The following is an 18530-nucleotide window of genomic DNA, read 5'->3' as shown; positions in this document are numbered from 1 at the left end:
TTCACTCTGTTGATGGACCAATCAGAGGGCGCACAACAGAAACGTCTATTGGTCGAGCTCAGTTTGCGTCATCAGAGCCCGCCTTCATCAAGCTCCTTTCACGTGATCATCGCCCTTTCACACACAAATGACATTCAAAGGGTTACAGCTTAAGATGTAATCAAGTTAAAATAAAAATGACAATTTTGCCTGAAATAAATAAATAGCGGGTATTTTAAACCTAGTTTAAACCGCTTTGCTCTTCTTCTTTTTTTTCATTCACTCTCATTACTTCATCATTTGCAACATATAGCCTATTTATATTTGATTCATATTAATATTAATATTAATAAAACACCTCTCAATATGGCTAGCCTTTGCACTCCTTGATCCCTGACAGTGTCAGTCATGTATTATTTTTTTAAATATTATTTTTCTTCTTTCTCTCTAGAGAATTCAGTAGGCCCTATGTTACGGATCTTTAAGGGATAAACTTTTGTTTTTTTCCCCGCTTTTTTTTCTGCAGGGATTATTTTAAGTTGATTTCCTGTAGTTGTGATTTCAGTCCCTTACTTTGTTTCATTTGGCATCTGCAAATGGGAGGACAAAAATGATGTCAAATTCAAAACGGAAAATCTTAAGCTGTACTTTGAGAGCAAACAATAACTTTGTGCACAAAACACACTCTTATGTTGACATTGTATGTTTTCCAAAACAAATTAAAAGCAGAGTTTACTCTTTCCTTGGACAGCTTACAGAAAATGGACAATAAATCATAAAAAACAATAAATTTCGTCTGACCGGATTGCATCTGAACTGTATTAAAAAAAGTAAACAGCCGTGTAAAGGAGAATTATTGCGGCGATGGTGTGTGAAATGTGAATGGTTAACTTTTGTAGGTCATCATTTTATCAAAATGGTAAAGTCCTTGCACGTGACTTCAACCTAGAGCATAAAGATACAACTTAAGCTGTAGTTCCTACCCTTGAATGAAATGAACACTAAACTATTAACTCTAACAATTATCAGATATGTAAAATACAATTAACAAACTTATATTCAAACAAAATAAACAGTTGCAGGGAATTAACAGAGACTGTGTCTTTGTGTGTGTGTTCAAGAGTGATAAAGAAACCAAGGAAGAGATGAAGACAAAGCATGATCACATCTGTCTGTAACAGGGTGCTTCAGAAGAGTGTGTTTTAACAAGCAGAACTATATTTACAATGATTCAATCTTCGTGGGTGTGTATGTGTGGCTTTTATTATGATTGAGTGAGAGTGTCAAACATGCTTTAACTTGCAATCCTGGCATAGACTGTAAATGTATGTGTGTGTGTGTGTGTGTGTGTGTGTGTGTGTGTGTGTGTGTGTGTGTGTGTGTGTGTGTGTAAGCGTGAAAGGGTGGAAACCACTCGTTTATGTTAATTAGTTCAAACTGGTTTATCAAAATAACTAGCCTATACTTTTGCTCTTGCAGTTCCTCATTCCCCTCAATTCCCCGACAATCTATAATTGTTCGATCTGTAATTGCTGACACATCTCCACCTTAGGCCCTGAAATGAGTTCAACGAGTACAAACATGCAACAGAATATCAAAACATACCACAGCATCGATACAGAGCCATCTAGCACTGTAATGGTTCAACCAGTGACACTTGGGTTGATAGCAAGGAAAAACAATGAATAAATGCAAATAACACAGTGCAACTAACCATGTAATTGTGCGCCTTGGATAATAAATAGGCTTACTGTTATTACCACTATACTTTAAAATGGAGGAGTGGGTTCATCTGCAAGGATAAACATGGTTTGTTGACATGTGGTCGGCACTGCCTCAAGCATGAAACCGTCAAGAGACATTTAATCCTAATCCTAATCAACATCTGGGTCCTGGAGCAAAACCAGAACCCCCGTGGTAGATCATTGATAGTTTTCAGATCAAAGTGCACACACACACACACACACACACACACACACGCACACACTGACACACACGCACACACACATCTTCGTGGGGACTCTCCATAGGCGTAATGGTTTTTATACTGTTCAAACTGTATATTCTATCTCCAACCCCTAAACCTACCCATCACAGAAAACTTCCAGAAAATTTCCAAAAAAACTCATTCTGTATGATTTATAAGCTTGTTTACCCATGGGGACCTCAATTTAGGTCCCCACTGTGACACGAGTCCTCATGAGTCTGTGTGCATTCAGGTTGAAGTCCCCACCGGGATAGAAAAACATGTACACACACACACACACACACACACACACACACACACACACACACACGTGTTTATTTGACAATAGTAGTGCTGAGGACATCTCATATACTTATCCATTTTCTTTCATGGCAGGTTAAGGATATTCTCTTTCTCCTCGCTCTACTCCTAAACCTAACCATTTTTCTTCTTTTTTTTAATCAAAAACCTAATATGTCATCACAAATTGTTTTTATAATGTACTGTATCACTAGATTAGTTATGAAATTAGGCCCTCACTACTGCATCAAAATATGTACAAACATTCAAGGCTCACACACACACACACACACACACACACACACACACACACACACACACACACACACACATATATATATATATATATATATATATATATATATATATATATATATATATATATATATATATATATACAGAGAGAGAGAGAGAGAGAGAGAGAGAGAGAGAGAGAGAGAGAGAGAGAGGGTCATGTATATATCATTTATATGGTTATCATTCATATTAGCTATAGGGCTGTAATCTCCCAGTCGATTAGTCGATTATTTGGTCGATATGTTCTGGCTCGCGTTCTGCCGCGTTCATTTCATCAGGTGGAAAGCACTAATTGCTAATGGGGGTGTTTTCTGAGCACCCCTGTTTCACAGGTAACAGTCTGTCTTCAGAACACCCCCCTTGTTTTCACGTCTTTTGGATTAGCCCAACCCACTGGAGAAGAGAGACAGATTGAAGAAAGTAGGCTACTAGAAGGTTTGCTGAATATTATTACTTGATCTGGTTTGTTTAATAAATATTATTATTTTATTAAAGTGGACGTGCCTTTTGTGTTTAAGTATAAAAGCTTATTCGTGTCTCAGCCGCGAAGTTGAGCTCTATGTTCAGCACATGGTTCAGCCTCACTCTGTGCGAGCTGCACAGAGCGGCTGGAATGAGTGTCTGTCAGTTATTATAATACATATGACAAAAACAGTTGTCTAAATTATGTTGCATATTCCTCAAAAGTTCTTGTGATATCACTAGTAGTTGACAACATAGTTGATATTGATATTGCGCAGGTGCACGTGATGCAACGCTGTCAGACTCGTGTCAGACTAATTTCAGTGCAAAATAATTAGGTCAAAAACGATTTAATATACTGCAAATAGCCTACTAGTTTTTTATGTTTATTTATAATTCATTTAGGCGGACAACAAGGCTACCAAGTACTGCACACAGTGCGCAGCTAATTAATTTAACGTTTTTTTTTCCTAACGTCATTTTTAGTCGAAAATTTCTGGACTTCAGTCGACCAAGATTTTCTTTGGTTGATTACAGCCCTAATTAGCTATCGAGTATGTCAAAGTAGCCTACCATGCCATCAACATGGTATACCCATGGTAACAACGTTTTTGACCATCTATGACCAGCAGAGGGAGCAGTAAAACTCAACAATAATGTCTGACACACACACACACACACACACAGAGGGTTATGTTGTTAGAGGAGCCGCAGAGAGGCTCACAGCAGGGCTGAGTCTGATCGTTCTTTGGGACTGATGGATTATTGTTCTGATCGACTCCTCTGAACGGAATATTTGGGCTCTGTTCGGTCAGGTAAAGCGGGTTTCCCTCTTCTCGTGTCGTGTCGTGTCTGTAAGTGTGTTTGATCTGTTGCTTTGCTTATCTTACTGAACGCGATGCTTCCAGAATCATTATTCCTTTTGCACTTTTCCATACGCATTCTTCTCGTTTCCCTTTGCGCGATTTCTGAAGACTCCTTTAAGATCATAAACTGATCATCTTCACTCGCACAAGACGACAGATGGACATTATTTGAAGGAAAAAGTGTGGTTCCTGCATCGAGTTCAAGATGCAACACTTTCAGACTGAGACATTGCGAAAAATGCGTTATCATAGGCGAGCTGTCATCTAATATACTTCTCCACATACCTATAGGTTTGAGTAGATGCCAAATAACATGGGCTTTGTTTTCTCAATATCAAGATTATAGGTTAAATTTAACTTGTGTAGCCTATATGTTTACAGTATGGCACATAGTCTATATAATATTTTTAAAAATCCTGTACAGAAGTTAGATTAAAACACATGTGTCAAGCTCTGAGAAATGCAATATGAATTCTTGTTTGGTTCCAGTGTTGTAAGTTACTCTAAAAGTATACTATAAAAGTAATTAATTACTAGTTACTAATTACATCTTAAACAATGTAATTAGATTACTGTACTGATTACTCTCTCTAAATATTAATATAAATGCATAAATTATTCTTGAACTGACTAAAGTGTGTAAAGAGAGAAGGTTACATTAAAAAACGTACATTTTATCATTACATTTTGATGTTAAATTCACTATTGTTTTATATAAATTGTTGTATAGTATAGCCTACAATATTTAATGCAATTAGCCTACATCAGAAGCATCTGCAATTATATTACAGAAAAATTAAGAGGAATCCCTTTACTTTTTCAGGGGAAAAGTAATTAAATTACAGTAATTAGATTACGTTTGGTCTATACATTTAAAAAAAAAATCAAGAAAGTGGTATAATCACAAAGGCAAAAAGTACCAAAATAATACATGAGTGTAGACATCTCAATAATTTATATATATTTTTTAAGGAGTTAAAATAAATATGAATTTTTGAGTCAAGAATATCACTGAAGAAAGCATGTTTTTTTTGTTGTTGTTTTTTTTAAACGAACTTGATGACCTTGAGACACTGTAAGGAGGGTCTTGTTTTATAGTTCTTGTCACATGACAGAATGGCTCCTTTTATTTCAGTGACTGAAAACATGTAGGCTATTCAAGTCATTCTCTGTATGAGTTTCATTTTTGTATAGTTTTAGCCTTCACTAGTTCATTCAAATAATCCTGTGATGTGACACATTTTGAAAGTATGAATATTTCATGCCCTCTCTACTTTAAAACGAGGTCATAAAAGGGCATGAATAATAATTACACAAAAATTAAACTAGTTTTAGATGGAGAATGGCATGTCACACTGCAAGAGACTGCTGGCAGTGTTTGTCATTATAGTCACAGTTTTACTTCAAGAACAAAAAAAAAAACAAAAGGTGTTAAACCCAAGCTGCAGCTGAAACCTTGTAATACTTCAAATGTCAATGCATACTTGTTTTCATGTCCGCTGCAGACGAGTGAAGGGTGTAGTACTCAAGGAAGTGTGGTTCAATGCTTTCATGATGTGTCCTCTGGCGGCTTTAAACATCTGTTCAGTTCATCAGCTGTGTGTGTACTTTAGATATGGTCAAAAAGCTTGTTGCAGGAATGAAGTTAAAAGCACAACTATTATCTGTATTTAGAGTTAATAACAGTTTCTGCTTCTGTGTGACTGAGGTAAATTACATGTTGCTTGCTGGTGCTGTGTGTAGTGTTGTCAGTTTGTGTCTCAACAGACTTTGGTTGTCCTACATGGCATGTTTTTGCTGCAATACGTTTATAAAAGGGAAGCCAGCACTGTGTTAAAGGGATAGCTGACCCAGAAATAAACATTCTGTCAGTAATTACTCACCCTCATGTTGTTCCAACCCTGTAAGACTTTCGTTCATCTTCAGAACACAAATTAAGATATTTTTGATGAAATCTGAGAGGTCTCACTCCTCCATAGGCCTCTTTGTATTTGAAACTTGCCGGCCCAGAAAGTTAGTAAAATAGGCCAAGTGACCACAGTGGCTCAACCATAAGTTTTTCAAATGATGAGAATACTTACGTCAGTTACACTACGTGAACTCACTCAGAGGCCCACACAGAAGAAAATGAATAGTTGAATAAAGTGGTTATTTTTGGGGGGGGTTTTCGCACAAAAAGTATTCTCGTCGTTTGATAAACTTATGGTTGAGCCACTGTAGTCACTTGGACTATTTTAAACATTGTCTTTACTAACTTTCTAGGCCGGCAAGTTTCAATTGCATAGAAGCCTATGGAGGAGTGAGACAGCTCTCAGATTTCATCAAAAATATCTTAAATTGTGTTTGAAGATGAACGAAAGTCTTATGGGGTTGGAACAACATGAGGGTGAGTAATAACTGACATAATTTTCATTATTGGTTGAACTAACCCTTTAAGCAATGCAATTGTTATTGTTAATTGTTAAGCAATGCAACTCCTAGTAATGTTGTGTTATTTGTATGTGTGCTATATTAAGTTTCTGTTGCTCTTGATTTCTCAGGTGACTGGAAGCTGTGCATGTATGGCTGATGGACAGGTGTCTGAACCAATCACAGGACAATGCTGGCAAGGAGCCGTTTCATCGTGGTGCTGGTGGTGGGTGCGCTGCTGGCGGTGCTGAGTTTCAGCCTGCAGTATTGTAAGTGTGTGAACCACAATGAATGATTTCACTCACGTTTCCTCTGCATGAGCTTACAGCTATTCATACATGTTTCCCTGGGGACTGCGGTGTATGTATGTTTAGTGTGTCAGGTGGGAATTTAACCTCCGCTGGATTGTATTTACATTCTGGGGGTGTGCCTGTGTGTGTGTTTTGTAATTCCAGTGGGAATATGGTCTCAATTAGACCGCATTCAACACACTAAACAAAGCCATTTCCCTTGAAGTGCTATATTATGGATTTTTTTTCCTGTTTCAGTAGAACACAATTTAAGTGATAATGTTTTAATTAGCCAATAAAACAAATAAAAAAGACAAAGCGTGTCTCTTACAAAATCGTACGATGGCACACTATGGAAATACCATTATACTTTGGTTGAATACCATGGTATTAACATGCTAGGTGTCACAATCACCAGCTGCCTGTCCTGGACTACAACTATTGATTATCCTTTCAATAAACTACTCTAGCTAAAGTGTCAGAGCAGTTTCATGACAGAAGACATGGTTGGATCCAGCAAAGGAAATTCGGTTCCTACGTCAAGGTACCCATACCATAAAGGTCTACACTGAACAGTTCTGTGTCCTCGCCAACCGGCTAAACTGAAAGATGCTGTTTTTATGGACTTGTATTGTCATGGCTTAGCTGAGCCCATAAAATCATGTATGCCTAGAGGAAATAACGAACTGACTCTAGAACAATAGAGTCAGTTCGTATGTTTTGCTGCTGGTTAAGGGGAGGTTGAGGAGGGCGATTCCCCTAAACATTTGTACTCTATGTGGCCACCAGAGCTTGGCCCATCACAGTCTCCAGTACTTCCAGCTTTGATGGCGGCAAGTTCAGTTCTCTCAGCACTTCCCAGTCCGGTATTCCCAAAACCAGGTTCTCTTCACAACATGGCTGCCCCACCAGAGTCTTCAGGTGGTCTTCGGCCCCACCTGCTCCATCGTGGGGATCACGATGCTATCAGGCATCTTCTGAAATAGTACAGAATCTCCAGATCAAACACAGGCGAAGAAGAAGCAGAAACAAGCGATAGAAGCATTGCTTACGCACATGTAAAATAACGTGATCTTTAAACAGCATATAAATCAAAACTGCCTGACGTTACTGAATAAAATGTCGACCCAGGTAGGGTTAATCACTGTGAAGCTTTGGGAGTGTTGATGGACATGATCTACTCCATCTATGTTTTGATCATCGTTCCTAATCCGATCTGGACGTAGTGTTTGACAAAAATGCGATTTTCTCAGCATTTTGTTTAAAATGTTGCTTTTTTATGAAACATACCCACATTCAAGTGTTGATAAATAAGAATGCACAAAGCCTAGAATTATTTTTTAAGCAGTCTCTCATTCTTTTAACATATTGCATGTTCAGATATTAATACAACTAGATATTATAGGGGGTCTTGACATTTTTGTGAAAATGATAAAAAATGCTGTCGCTGGCTGGCATCTTTTTTTAAAAAAATGCTGGTGTGGAAAGAGTTAAACAATTCAAGTTCAAAACAACACAATTTAAATTGCTTGCAATATGATTTAGAACATGCATTTAGAAAATAGATGCATTTTAGGTGAATAGGTGAATTTTCATTTCATGCTGCCTTAAATAAGACAAGCACAGACTCTCTCTGACCACATTTACATGAGCTTGTTAACCCAGCATAAGTTAGGGGCCGCCAGCTGACACATGGATGATACTTTACAGACGGTTGGTTTAGACAGTCTAAATGCAGTCCTTGGAATCATATCATGTTTACATGATTTATTTTTAAGACTAGAAACCGAGCAGTCAAAAAACCTGGAAGTCCCAAAGCTATTAGTGAGAATATGACTTGCAGAAGAGAAATGTTTATGTATTTTTATAATGTAAGGGTCAGTTAGATTGGCTTTTTGAGGCAGATTATTCCCAGATTAGACCCCAGTGTCCCATGTCCTTGACTGAAAATCCTCTTTTCGAGGACTGCGGTTATCTGTGTCTTAGAAACCAGCCCTGCAGATTAAATATTTCATGTCACAGTGACAGCTACAGGGAAATCCTGCTAATTTAGTCGTTTAACAGCACAGATGGTAAGAATTTGCAAAGCCAACTCAAATGAAACCAAACATGACATTTTTTTGGATGAGGTAAGTAGGGATTGGTCAGTGATACTCTTAATATCCGCCCTCTGCATCCCACATCCAATCACAGATCAGTCTGAGCAACAGGATCTACCTGGCCAGTAAACGAGAACCAAGTTTTTGTTGTGTTCAGACATGAAGGAGTCGGCCTTTGACATGCTTTACAGTCTCTCTCTCTGTCCTTAAGTGTGTGTTCACACTTGGCAGGTTTGGTTAGATTAAAACAAATTCTGGTGCGATTGCTCTGTTAGTGTGGTTCATTTGAATAACTGAATGCTGCCATCTGATCCCAATCCAAACAAGCAGACCGAGAGTCGAGCTGAAAAGATGGGTCTGAAAGATGGGTATTTTTCCACTTCCAAATGAACTCTGGTGCGGTTTGACTGAAATATGAACGCACCACGGACCAAAGACATCCAAACAAACCAAAAATAGGACATGATGTCACAAGATGAGAGCCTAAAAAGGACAGAATTCTCAAGCATTCGTGTTTTTTCTGGTCATAGTCTCAATGTTGCCTATCACAGTTCGGTACAGGCATCAGAACAGTGTCTCCCCGCAGCAGATCTATGTTTGTGTGTGTGACGGAGAAGGATTCCTGCCACTGTTTTTTCTCCTTCACACATTTTATAAGCTCTTCACGAGTTCTCAGCTGGTCAAAATACCATCATATGCAGGCTATGCACATACAGCGATGACCTTTAGCTTAGCACACAGCGTTGTTTTGGATGTTTGGTAAGTTTAGTCTCAAAATAGGTAATACATCAAAAAAGCCGACCAGTCAGGTTGTGAAAAAATGGCAATCTGAACGCTAAAGCCTGGAACACACCAAGCCGACGCAGACGAACTAGTGCTGATGAAAGCCGACTGTGTTGTCGCCTCGCGTCGGGGTAAAAAGCTGCACTTGAACACACCGAGAGAACTAAAGCCGACTGTTAGCTAGAATGCACGTTCTGCGCCTGCGTGTAAATGAGACAACTGTCTATTTCTGAAGATATATTTGTCTCTATTCGTTATTCGAAAAGGGAAACCGACGCTGCGGCTGCAGACACACAAACCGTAAACAAAGCAGTGCGTGCTTACCGTTTTGAGTATAAATCCTGCTAAACACTTTCTTTATTCCACTCCTCTCGTGTTAATATTGAAATATTCGCCAAGGAACACTCAGGTAAGATGACGTAACATTAGAACAGCCTTCTATCTGTACCGTTTTGACTTTGCTCGCTGTTTTGCTATTATTCTCGTGCACTGACTCGTTCACTAAGCTGAACAGCCAATCAGAGTTCCCTCTTTCACCGACGGCCTCATTCAACATGTCGAATCGGCCGTTACAAAGCCGACGAGGACCTATTTCAGCCGACGGTGCGGAACACACTGAGAAGATTTAGTCGGCCGACCGTCGGCTTGGTGTGTTCCAGGCTTAAGCGAACCAGGACTAAATGTTTTTATTTGGTCTGGACCAAACGAACCAAGCGAACTGAACTGAAGTGTGAACACACCCTAAACCATTTCACTGTCTTTTTACCATTTTGTGCATCCACCTTGAGACCAGTTGCTTAAAGGAGAACTCCGGTCAATTTTAACATTGAGCTCATTTTTTTTTTAAATTTGGAGTGCTGTCAATACAGAGAACATCGACAAAAATCGGTGTTGCCTACACCTTGTTATCCTCTTTTTAAAATTTGCACCCTGTTGACTTCAATGGGGCAAGTTTTAAACCTGCTTTTAGCCTCTTAACATCCTTGATGTGTCATTACAAGTGCACAGGTCATGTGAGTGATTCCTTCAGAGTGAACACGAGTGAATCTGACTGCAGTAGATGTGAAAGATATGGATAAAAATTATGTTATTTCAGCCAGCGCTCATACCTGTATTTACATCCTGTTTTCGGTCGAAGGCCATAGTAATCGATTGTCGAGTTCACGCGCATAGGTTTAGTTACCAATGATCACGCGCGTGAACTCGACAATCGATTACTATGGCCTTCGACCGAAAACAGGATGTAAATACAGGTATGAGCGCTGGCTGAAATAACATCACTTTTATTCATATCTTTCACATCTACTGCAGTCAGATTCACCCGTGTTCACTCTGAAGGAATCACTCACATGACCTGTGCACTTGTAATGACACATCAAGGATGTTAAGAGGCTAAAAGCAGGTTTAAAACTTGCCCCATTGAAGTCAACAGGGTGCAAATTTTTAAAAGAGGATAACATGATGTAGGCAACACCGATTTTTGTCGTTGTTCTCTGTATTGACAGCACTCCAAATTTACAAAAAAATGAGCTCAATGTTAAAATTGACCGGAGTTCTCCTTTAAAACTCATTGCAAAAATAGCTCATAAAAGAGTTATCTATAATGCAATGTCGTTTTAAGTGACAGTTTTTGTTCTGATATGGGTTGCACTAATGCTGATTATGTTTGTCATCCTCACTGTCATTCTGCCTTCCTCACGTTGCCTGTTTCTTTCACCCTGTGTGAGGTCATTACTAATTCATTCCCTCCTTTGTGGTTTCTCCAACATGAGCTGAAAGCTGTCTGAATGTAGGACAGAACCGAGTCTTAAATTATCCTCTCTCTCTTTACTTCAGTTCACTCAAGCATGACTGATGCAGTTTTAAAGAAAGAGGCTCCAGGTCTGTAGACTAACAAGCAGACGGAGAGAAAGAAGCTATACATTGAAAATGAGAAAGAGAGAAGTGAAGGATGAAAGAGGGCCGGTTCTCATCCTGGTTAATTGTAGGTTTCTGTCAGCATTGCTTCATCGCTGAAGTGCACAGTGCCAACACACACACACAATATCAGCCCAAAGGCCTTGGACAGCAGTATAAACACTGTCTGTCCTGTTTGATTTGTGTCTATTGTATTTGTGTTTTAGGTGTGTGTGATTTTTCTTGTACACTATACTCAGCTACAAAGAGCTCTTTGTGTGGTCGGCCTCTACACAGAGCTGTCCTGTGATTGGCTGAGAGTTTGGAGCTAACATGTGATTGGCCGGGCCGCTTTTAGAGGCGGGAGTAAGTCAGGGGGGGGGGGTTTGATGCTGAATTAAAACCAGTATGAGGTGCACAAACACACACACCTGCACATGCTCGCTTTCACATCTCCACAATGCCCGTCGCTGCGCGTATAAACCAGCTAACCGTTATACTTCTGTCTGGTGAGTTTGGTTACATCAGTAGTTGGAAATGCTGGAGTCAGACCTGTTTGTAATAAAGTGTTCATTTAGCCCGATGCCATTTATTCATTCATTTATTTTGTATTTAGCAGTTTAGTTGTTTCTGTGTTTTTCATAATATTGTGTGTGTATTCCAAATTTAATTATAAAAGGAGCAATGAAATATGTTAGCATTGCATAGTTTTGCTTGTGTCAGGTTTATGTTCAGTTTTTTCTTTTTATGTTGACCCAGTTTCCTGGTGCGTTTCTGTTTGTTCCTTTATTCCGTTCACCTGGTTCCCATTAATTTGCTTATAAGTTCCCTCATTTGCCATGTTATTAGAAAACAGACTTATTTTGTATATAAGTTATAATGCATTTAAGTGTATTAAATTATAATGTTTTTAAGAGTTTGAGGATGATGCTGCAGGTTTCTCTTAAAACATTTCACATTATTTAAGAATCATCATACCTTATTTTCACATTTTATTTCCATGTACTTTAAAAAAAACAAAAAAAAATCATAATTCAGTTTTTCATAGTGTGTGTGAAACAGGTTAGTTTCTATAAATGCTCTTTTTGGACTGGTTTAATAAATGCTGGTTTTGAAAGAGTGTGTTTTCATTGTACAGTTTATTCTTTTGCTTAAAGAAAATTACATTTATAAACGTTTCTGTAATTATTTATGTGTACTTAAAGTGCAAATATGTAGCTCAAAGATGTTGGTCTTGTGTTTTTATCTGTCACGTTGAAGGACTGTAGAGCCCTCTTTCTGGTAGTTGTCAATCACTGACTAATATCCGGCCAGACTCCTCCCTCTGCCCACATCGCCTTGGCAATTCCCAAAATCCAACAATCCGCAGCACTGTGCAGCCTCAATGTTTGTTCTATGAGGTCAGAACTGAGGAAGCTGGAAATAGTGTGTGCTTGTGCTTAATGACTCTCATAGTCCTTTCTTTCTTTCCCTAGTGCACCTCATTCCAACCAATCCAGTGGCAGAGCAAAGGTCACTTGGTAAAAGCAGAAAGCGTGTGAATCCAGTCCTCCATACGGATCCTCCCGCCCCTGACCCCATCCGAGACACCCACCAGTACTGTAATTTCCCCAACCTCAGCGAGCACGGCTGGGAGGGTAAGAAACACACACACATTTACCTTCTCGCACACCTGAAGACTCTCTCAGACGTGGTGTGATGTAGTTGTGTGTGTCGTAGGTCACAGTCCGGCGGACTACAGGCTGCTGTCGGTCCAGGTGATGATTCGTCATGGAGACCGTTTCCCTTTATACTCCATCCCAAAAACCAGGAAACCCGCCATAGATTGCACTCTATCAGAGAAGAGGTATGCATTCATGTTAATTATCTATCTATCTATCTATCTATCTATCTATCTATCTATCTATCTATCTATCTATCTATCTATCTATCTATCTATCTATCTATCTATCTATCTATCTATCTATCTATCTATCTCACTGTCTGTCTGTCTATCCATTCATCCATCTATCTATCTATCTATCTATCTCTCTATCTATCTATCTATCTATCTATCTATCTATCTATCTATCTATCTATCTATCTATCTATCCGTCCATCCATCCATACATGTATCTATCTATTGATCCCACTGTCTGTCCATCCAGCCATCCATCCATCCATGTATCTATCTATTGATCCCACTGTCTGTCCATCCATCCATCCATCTATCTATCTATCTATCTATCTATCACTGTCTGTCTGTCTATCCATTCATCCATCTATCTATCTATCTCACTGTCTGTCTATCTATCTATCTATCTATCTATCTATCTATCTATCTATCTATCTATCTATCTATCTATCTATCTATCTATCTATCTATCTATCTATCTATCTATCTATCTCACTGTCTGTCTATCTATCTATCTATCTATCTATCTATCTATCTATCTATCTATCTATCTATCTATCTATCTATCTATCTATCTATCTATCTATCTATCTATCTATCTATCCGTCCATCCATCCATACATGTATCTATCTATCTATCCCTCTGTCCGTCCATCCAGCCATCCATCCATCCATGTATCTATCTATTGATCCCACTGTCTGTCCATTCATCCATCCATCTATCTATCCCACTGTATCCGTCCATCCATCTATCTATCTATCTATCTATCTATCTATCTCACCGTCAGGCTATCTATCTGTATGTCTGTCACAATATATAATGAAATGACTGAAAAAGTACATAATGCGTCATTTTAAAATGCTGCCTGTTTTCAAAGTCCATCATATTAGAAGATTGTTTTTTCTTTGAGCTTACAAGTGATAACCCTCAGTGGACTTCTGTTTGTGTGTTTATCAGGTTTACTGTTTATCAATAGGGCATGCAGTTTATGAATCGTTATCAGATTAACATTCCATTCCCGCAGTCGTCTTTTATCCATCCCTGAGCCGTGTCGCCGTGGTTACGGCAGCAGTGAAGAGTCACTGTAATGCTACCTAAAATAACATTGTTGTGTTTCCATGGATTCATCGTAGTATTCTAACCAATGACATGACAAATGCTGTGCTTCAGAATATTCCAAGAATTATTAATCACGCACAGCATCCCATAATATTCCCATGATGTCTGAGATTTATGTATTACAAAGTAATCCTCAACCATAAATCCTCGTCTCTTTCTCATGCTCTAGTTCTTCACAAACACGCAAACCTTGCTATCTAAATGCAGACATACCCTTAGAGGTCTGATGTGTGATTGCCTTTGTGACCCGACCCAACCCGACTGTAATGCACTGACGGGTTCTGACTTAAAATGAAGATTTATTATAATAAAATGCAGTAATCCAACATCCCTGCTGGAGTTTTCTGAAGTCTATTAAAAATGATCAACTTTACCTCTATTGCATATAGTGCATATAGTAATGACAGAACATAATTTTGATTTGATTTATCCTTAGTTGCATTAGATCTGCATTAAATCTATGCAATATTTTTTTTAATGATGCATGTTTCATGTAATTGTAGTTGCATTATGTATCAGTTTAGTGTAGTAAATATCCGTGCTCTTGATAATGCTGTTGTCAAAACAGTCGATGAGCAATAGTTTCGGGAACAAAGCTCATAGCAGACCTCTGCCCTTGACTTTTACTGTTTTTAAATAATAGCCTACCAATTATTTTACTACAGACTAACCCACGTCCTACTCCTGAAAGTAAAAATGAGCTTTTTTATAATAAACCAAAAGGCTAATCGACCTTTATATTCCCTTTGAAGATGTCCCGGGTGCATATGCAGATTAGATTGAAAAATTCAAATGGTTTTCTAGCTTCTATCATTATACATGTTATCATGCCTCCCCCTTGTGGATATATCTTGTAATGACACTCTCACGTGGCTCCTCAGAGCTGCTTGTTGGCCATTATGATGCATATTGTGTTGTTTAGACCAGAGGTCTTCAATCCTGCTCCTGTGGAGTTCAGCTCCAAACCTAATCAAACACACCTGAAGCAGCTGATCAAGCTGTTCGGGATTACTTGAAAATATACAGGCAGGTGAGCTGAAGTGTTGGAAATATACTTTGCAGGACAGTGGGTCCTCAGGAGACATCTGGTTTAGACTGTTAATCTGGAAAAAAAAAAGTTTCATGAATGTAATGCATCAAATGTATTTCTGATTTAAAATAAGCTCTAAAACCTCTTTCATGGTTGTAATTTCACAGAGAGCCCTCTCACCCCCTTTTGGCCGCCTTCATTAGTCACATGGCTCTCGGTGGGCGTGGTCACTGGGACGCATCACTGGGATCTCTGCCCCGATTACCCAGTCACAGCACCTGTGAAATGGGAGAGCTTACACAGACAGGTAACCAGTCACCGGCTGCGTCCGAAATCACATACTCTCTTGAGGAGGTACTTATTTTGAATAAGTAATTACTTCACAACTGCTAGGAAAGTATGTTCTATATAGTATGAATGTGTGTAGTATGAATGTAATCTGGACTTACTACTTTCGCTATATTGTCATTATCATGTGACCTACCAGCGTCAGTTGTGTCGCTTCACTGCCATTCATAAATCCTCTCCTGTGGCCTTATGGGATAGTAAAGTGTCCATCATATGCACACTTCAGAATCTCACCGGAAGTAGTAGGTCATCCTGATACTTTTTACCCACTCTTTTATGAGAACTGTGAAATCAGACATATTTCTTTTGTCACATACTGTTTTTCGCCTACTATATAGCTGGGAAGTATGTGATTTTGGATGCAGCCACAGTGTGGCAATATTTATGTAAAATCTATATATATTATATAATGTATATGTATGTTGTATTCTTGGTGTGAAACTATCATTAACTAAAATCACAAAAAAGTGCTGCTTGAAATGAAATAAATGAACTGAAAAAAAAAAAAAAAAATATATATATATATATATATATATAGTATAATATATATATATATATATATATATATATATATATATATATATACATATATATTAAAAAAAAATAAAAAAATGAAACTTATGTTATTTAATTTAGTTGCCCATGCTAAATTTCTAATTTTTGTTTATTTTAAGTACTAAAATAACTAAATTTGGTATAAAAACTAATACAAATTATAGACATCATTTTAAAAAAAAATCTAATAAAAATGACAAAAACAACATTAAACCAAAAAAAAAACATAAAAATAAAAACAAATTCGAATTATTAACAAAAACTGTAGTAATATATCAATGACACTAAAATACCACTGGTGTGAAATGTTACTGCCCATGCTTATTAACATTTCTTTCTCTTCTTCTCTCTGTCAGGAGTCGTACAGCACTTGAAAAACGGCGATCATCTTCGCCAGGCCTACATCAAGCGTCACAATCTGCTCGCTGCTGATTGGTCACCGCGGCAGTTGTGGGTGGAGACTACAGGTAAAAGCCGCACCCTCCAGAGTGGATTGGCCTTCCTCTTCGGCTTCCTCCCGCATTTCGATTGGTCGCGTCTGACGGTTAGACAGCAATGGAGTACGCTTTTCTGCGGTTCCTCGTGCGACTGTCCCACACGCAACCGGTACCTGGACCAGGAGCAGCGCAGGCAGTATCACCAGAGGATTGCCGACACCGAACTCGAACGCACGTATGTCGCCATGGCCAAGACGTTGGGTGTGGCCACAAAGACTCTGAGGGCGGCCAATCCTGTGGATGCTTTGTTGTGTCACTTTTGCCACGGTCTTCCCTTTCCATGCTCCAGCACACAGTCTACATCAAATGCTCCGGATGAGGGGGCGTGTCTTACTCTACAGCACTTTGCTGTGATTCGACGGCAGCAGAAAGACGACGAACTGGAGCGGCGGAAGGCGGGGCTTTATCGTCGCTACGCCGTGCTCGCGGCTCATCCGTACCTCAACCGTACCGCAGCGCGACTGGAGAAGATCGCCAGAGGAAGCCAGACGCGCAAAGGCACAGAAGAGGCGGCCTTCGCTTTAGCATCTGCTCATGACGTGACCATGGCGCCATTGCTAAGCGCGCTCGGTCTGGAAGGGGCGGGATTTCCACGGTTCGCCGCCCGCCTGGTGTTTGAGCTGTGGAATAGCCCCGAAGCGAAAGAGAGAAAGAACGATAGGAAACGTGGAAAGTGGTTGGATGATATGTTTATCCGTGTTCTTTATAACGGAGAGGACTTGACCTTTGACACAGCTTTCTGCCGTGACCACAATCGACACTCTGCTCAGCCACTGTGCCCTCTGGGTAATTTCCTGTCTTTTGTGAGGAAGGATATGTTCAATATTGTTAATGCTACGAGTTACCAGCAGGCCTGCCGCCAAATTGTACTGTAATATATGAACAGAGTGCCAAGGGAGGATGAACAGGAATAGTTTACCCAAATATTCTGGACAATTCTGTCATCATTTGCCTCATTTTGTTCCAAACCCACATGACTTTTTGTGGAATGCATATGGCAAAATGATCAATAAAACAGAAGAAAAGAAAAAGCAAGAAAATCTCCCTAAAAGTCCATTCGACTTATGCACTTTATACCAAGGAGTTTCCAGGTGCTTGTCACTGCATGTTTTCATTGTATGGATCAAGAGCAGCATTAACATTTTTCAAAATTGCTCCTTTTGTTTTCCGAAAAAGGTTTGGAAAGTGAGAATTTCAGAATTTAAATTTTTGGGTTAACTGTTCCTTTAAGAGTGATTACTGCTAATGTTTTTGATGTAGTGTTAAGTTTGTGGAGCAAATAATTGTCCTGCACAAAAACTGGTACACTATGTTAATCACATCAAATCAACTGACAAAAACTGAAGTTGTTTACAGCAACTTTTTTATTTTTTATTTTTACAGAGATTGGCAGTGATTGAATATGCACATCTGTATGACGACTGTGGTTTTAAATGTGACGTGATGTCAAATTACCCTAAAAAGCACAAATATCCAGCACACAAACAGTCACTTGTTAAAACACCTCTTGCCTTTATTCTGAGTCAGTGATCTAGGAATCCTGCCCAGTCATCATGACAATCCCAATGGATGTGCTAAATAGAGAAACTGTCAGTTTTTTGACCACATTTCTTAAATATTTGTATTAGATATAGGGCACTTCGCCACTTTATTGCAGAGTTTCTGCAGTGATCTGGAATTGGAAGTTATTTCCATTTCACGTCTCTTCCATTTGACGTCCCGGATGAGTTCTCACTTGA

At 38.9% G+C, this 18530-nt stretch overlaps 1 protein-coding gene across 3 annotated transcripts; it reads left to right on the top strand.

Annotated features, from left to right (window-relative positions):
* The first annotated feature begins 3641 nt into the window (after positions 1–3641).
* Positions 3642–18285, top strand: pxylp1 (2-phosphoxylose phosphatase 1). Of its 3 annotated transcripts, XM_079886792.1 has the most exons (6): positions 3642–3819; positions 6411–6548; positions 12823–12984; positions 13067–13193; positions 15559–15698; positions 16651–18285. In XM_079886792.1, the coding sequence occupies exons 2-6, from the start codon at positions 6470–6472 to the stop codon at positions 17664–17666; spliced, it is 1524 nt and encodes a 507-aa protein (XP_079742918.1). In that variant the 5' UTR covers positions 3642–3819; positions 6411–6469; the 3' UTR covers positions 17667–18285. The 3 variants fall into 3 exon arrangements, with proteins under 3 accessions (XP_079742918.1, XP_079742919.1, XP_079742920.1); XM_079886793.1 differs by lacking the exons at positions 3642–3819; positions 6411–6548 and adding an exon at positions 11747–11856; XM_079886794.1 differs by lacking the exons at positions 3642–3819; positions 6411–6548 and adding an exon at positions 12608–12747.
* The last annotated feature ends 245 nt before the right edge of the window (positions 18286–18530 follow it).

The sequence above is a fragment of the Squalius cephalus genome (assembly GCF_949319135.1).
Source record: "Squalius cephalus genome assembly, chromosome: 11".
In the NCBI taxonomy this organism is placed as follows: domain Eukaryota; kingdom Metazoa; phylum Chordata; class Actinopteri; order Cypriniformes; family Leuciscidae; genus Squalius; species Squalius cephalus.
This window is presented reverse-complemented; position numbering and strand designations above follow the sequence as displayed.

Excerpts from the sequence above, each read along its gene's own strand:
- pxylp1 (XM_079886792.1), top strand. The coding sequence starts at position 6,470 with ATGCTGGCAAGGAGCCGTTTCATCGTGGTGCTGGTGGTGGGTGCGCTG. Across the intron at positions 6,549-12,822 it reads GAGTTTCAGCCTGCAGTATT|TGCACCTCATTCCAACCAAT; the intron begins GTAAGTGTGTGA and ends TTCTTTCCCTAG. Across the intron at positions 12,985-13,066 it reads CAGCGAGCACGGCTGGGAGG|GTCACAGTCCGGCGGACTAC; the intron begins GTAAGAAACACA and ends TGTGTGTCGTAG.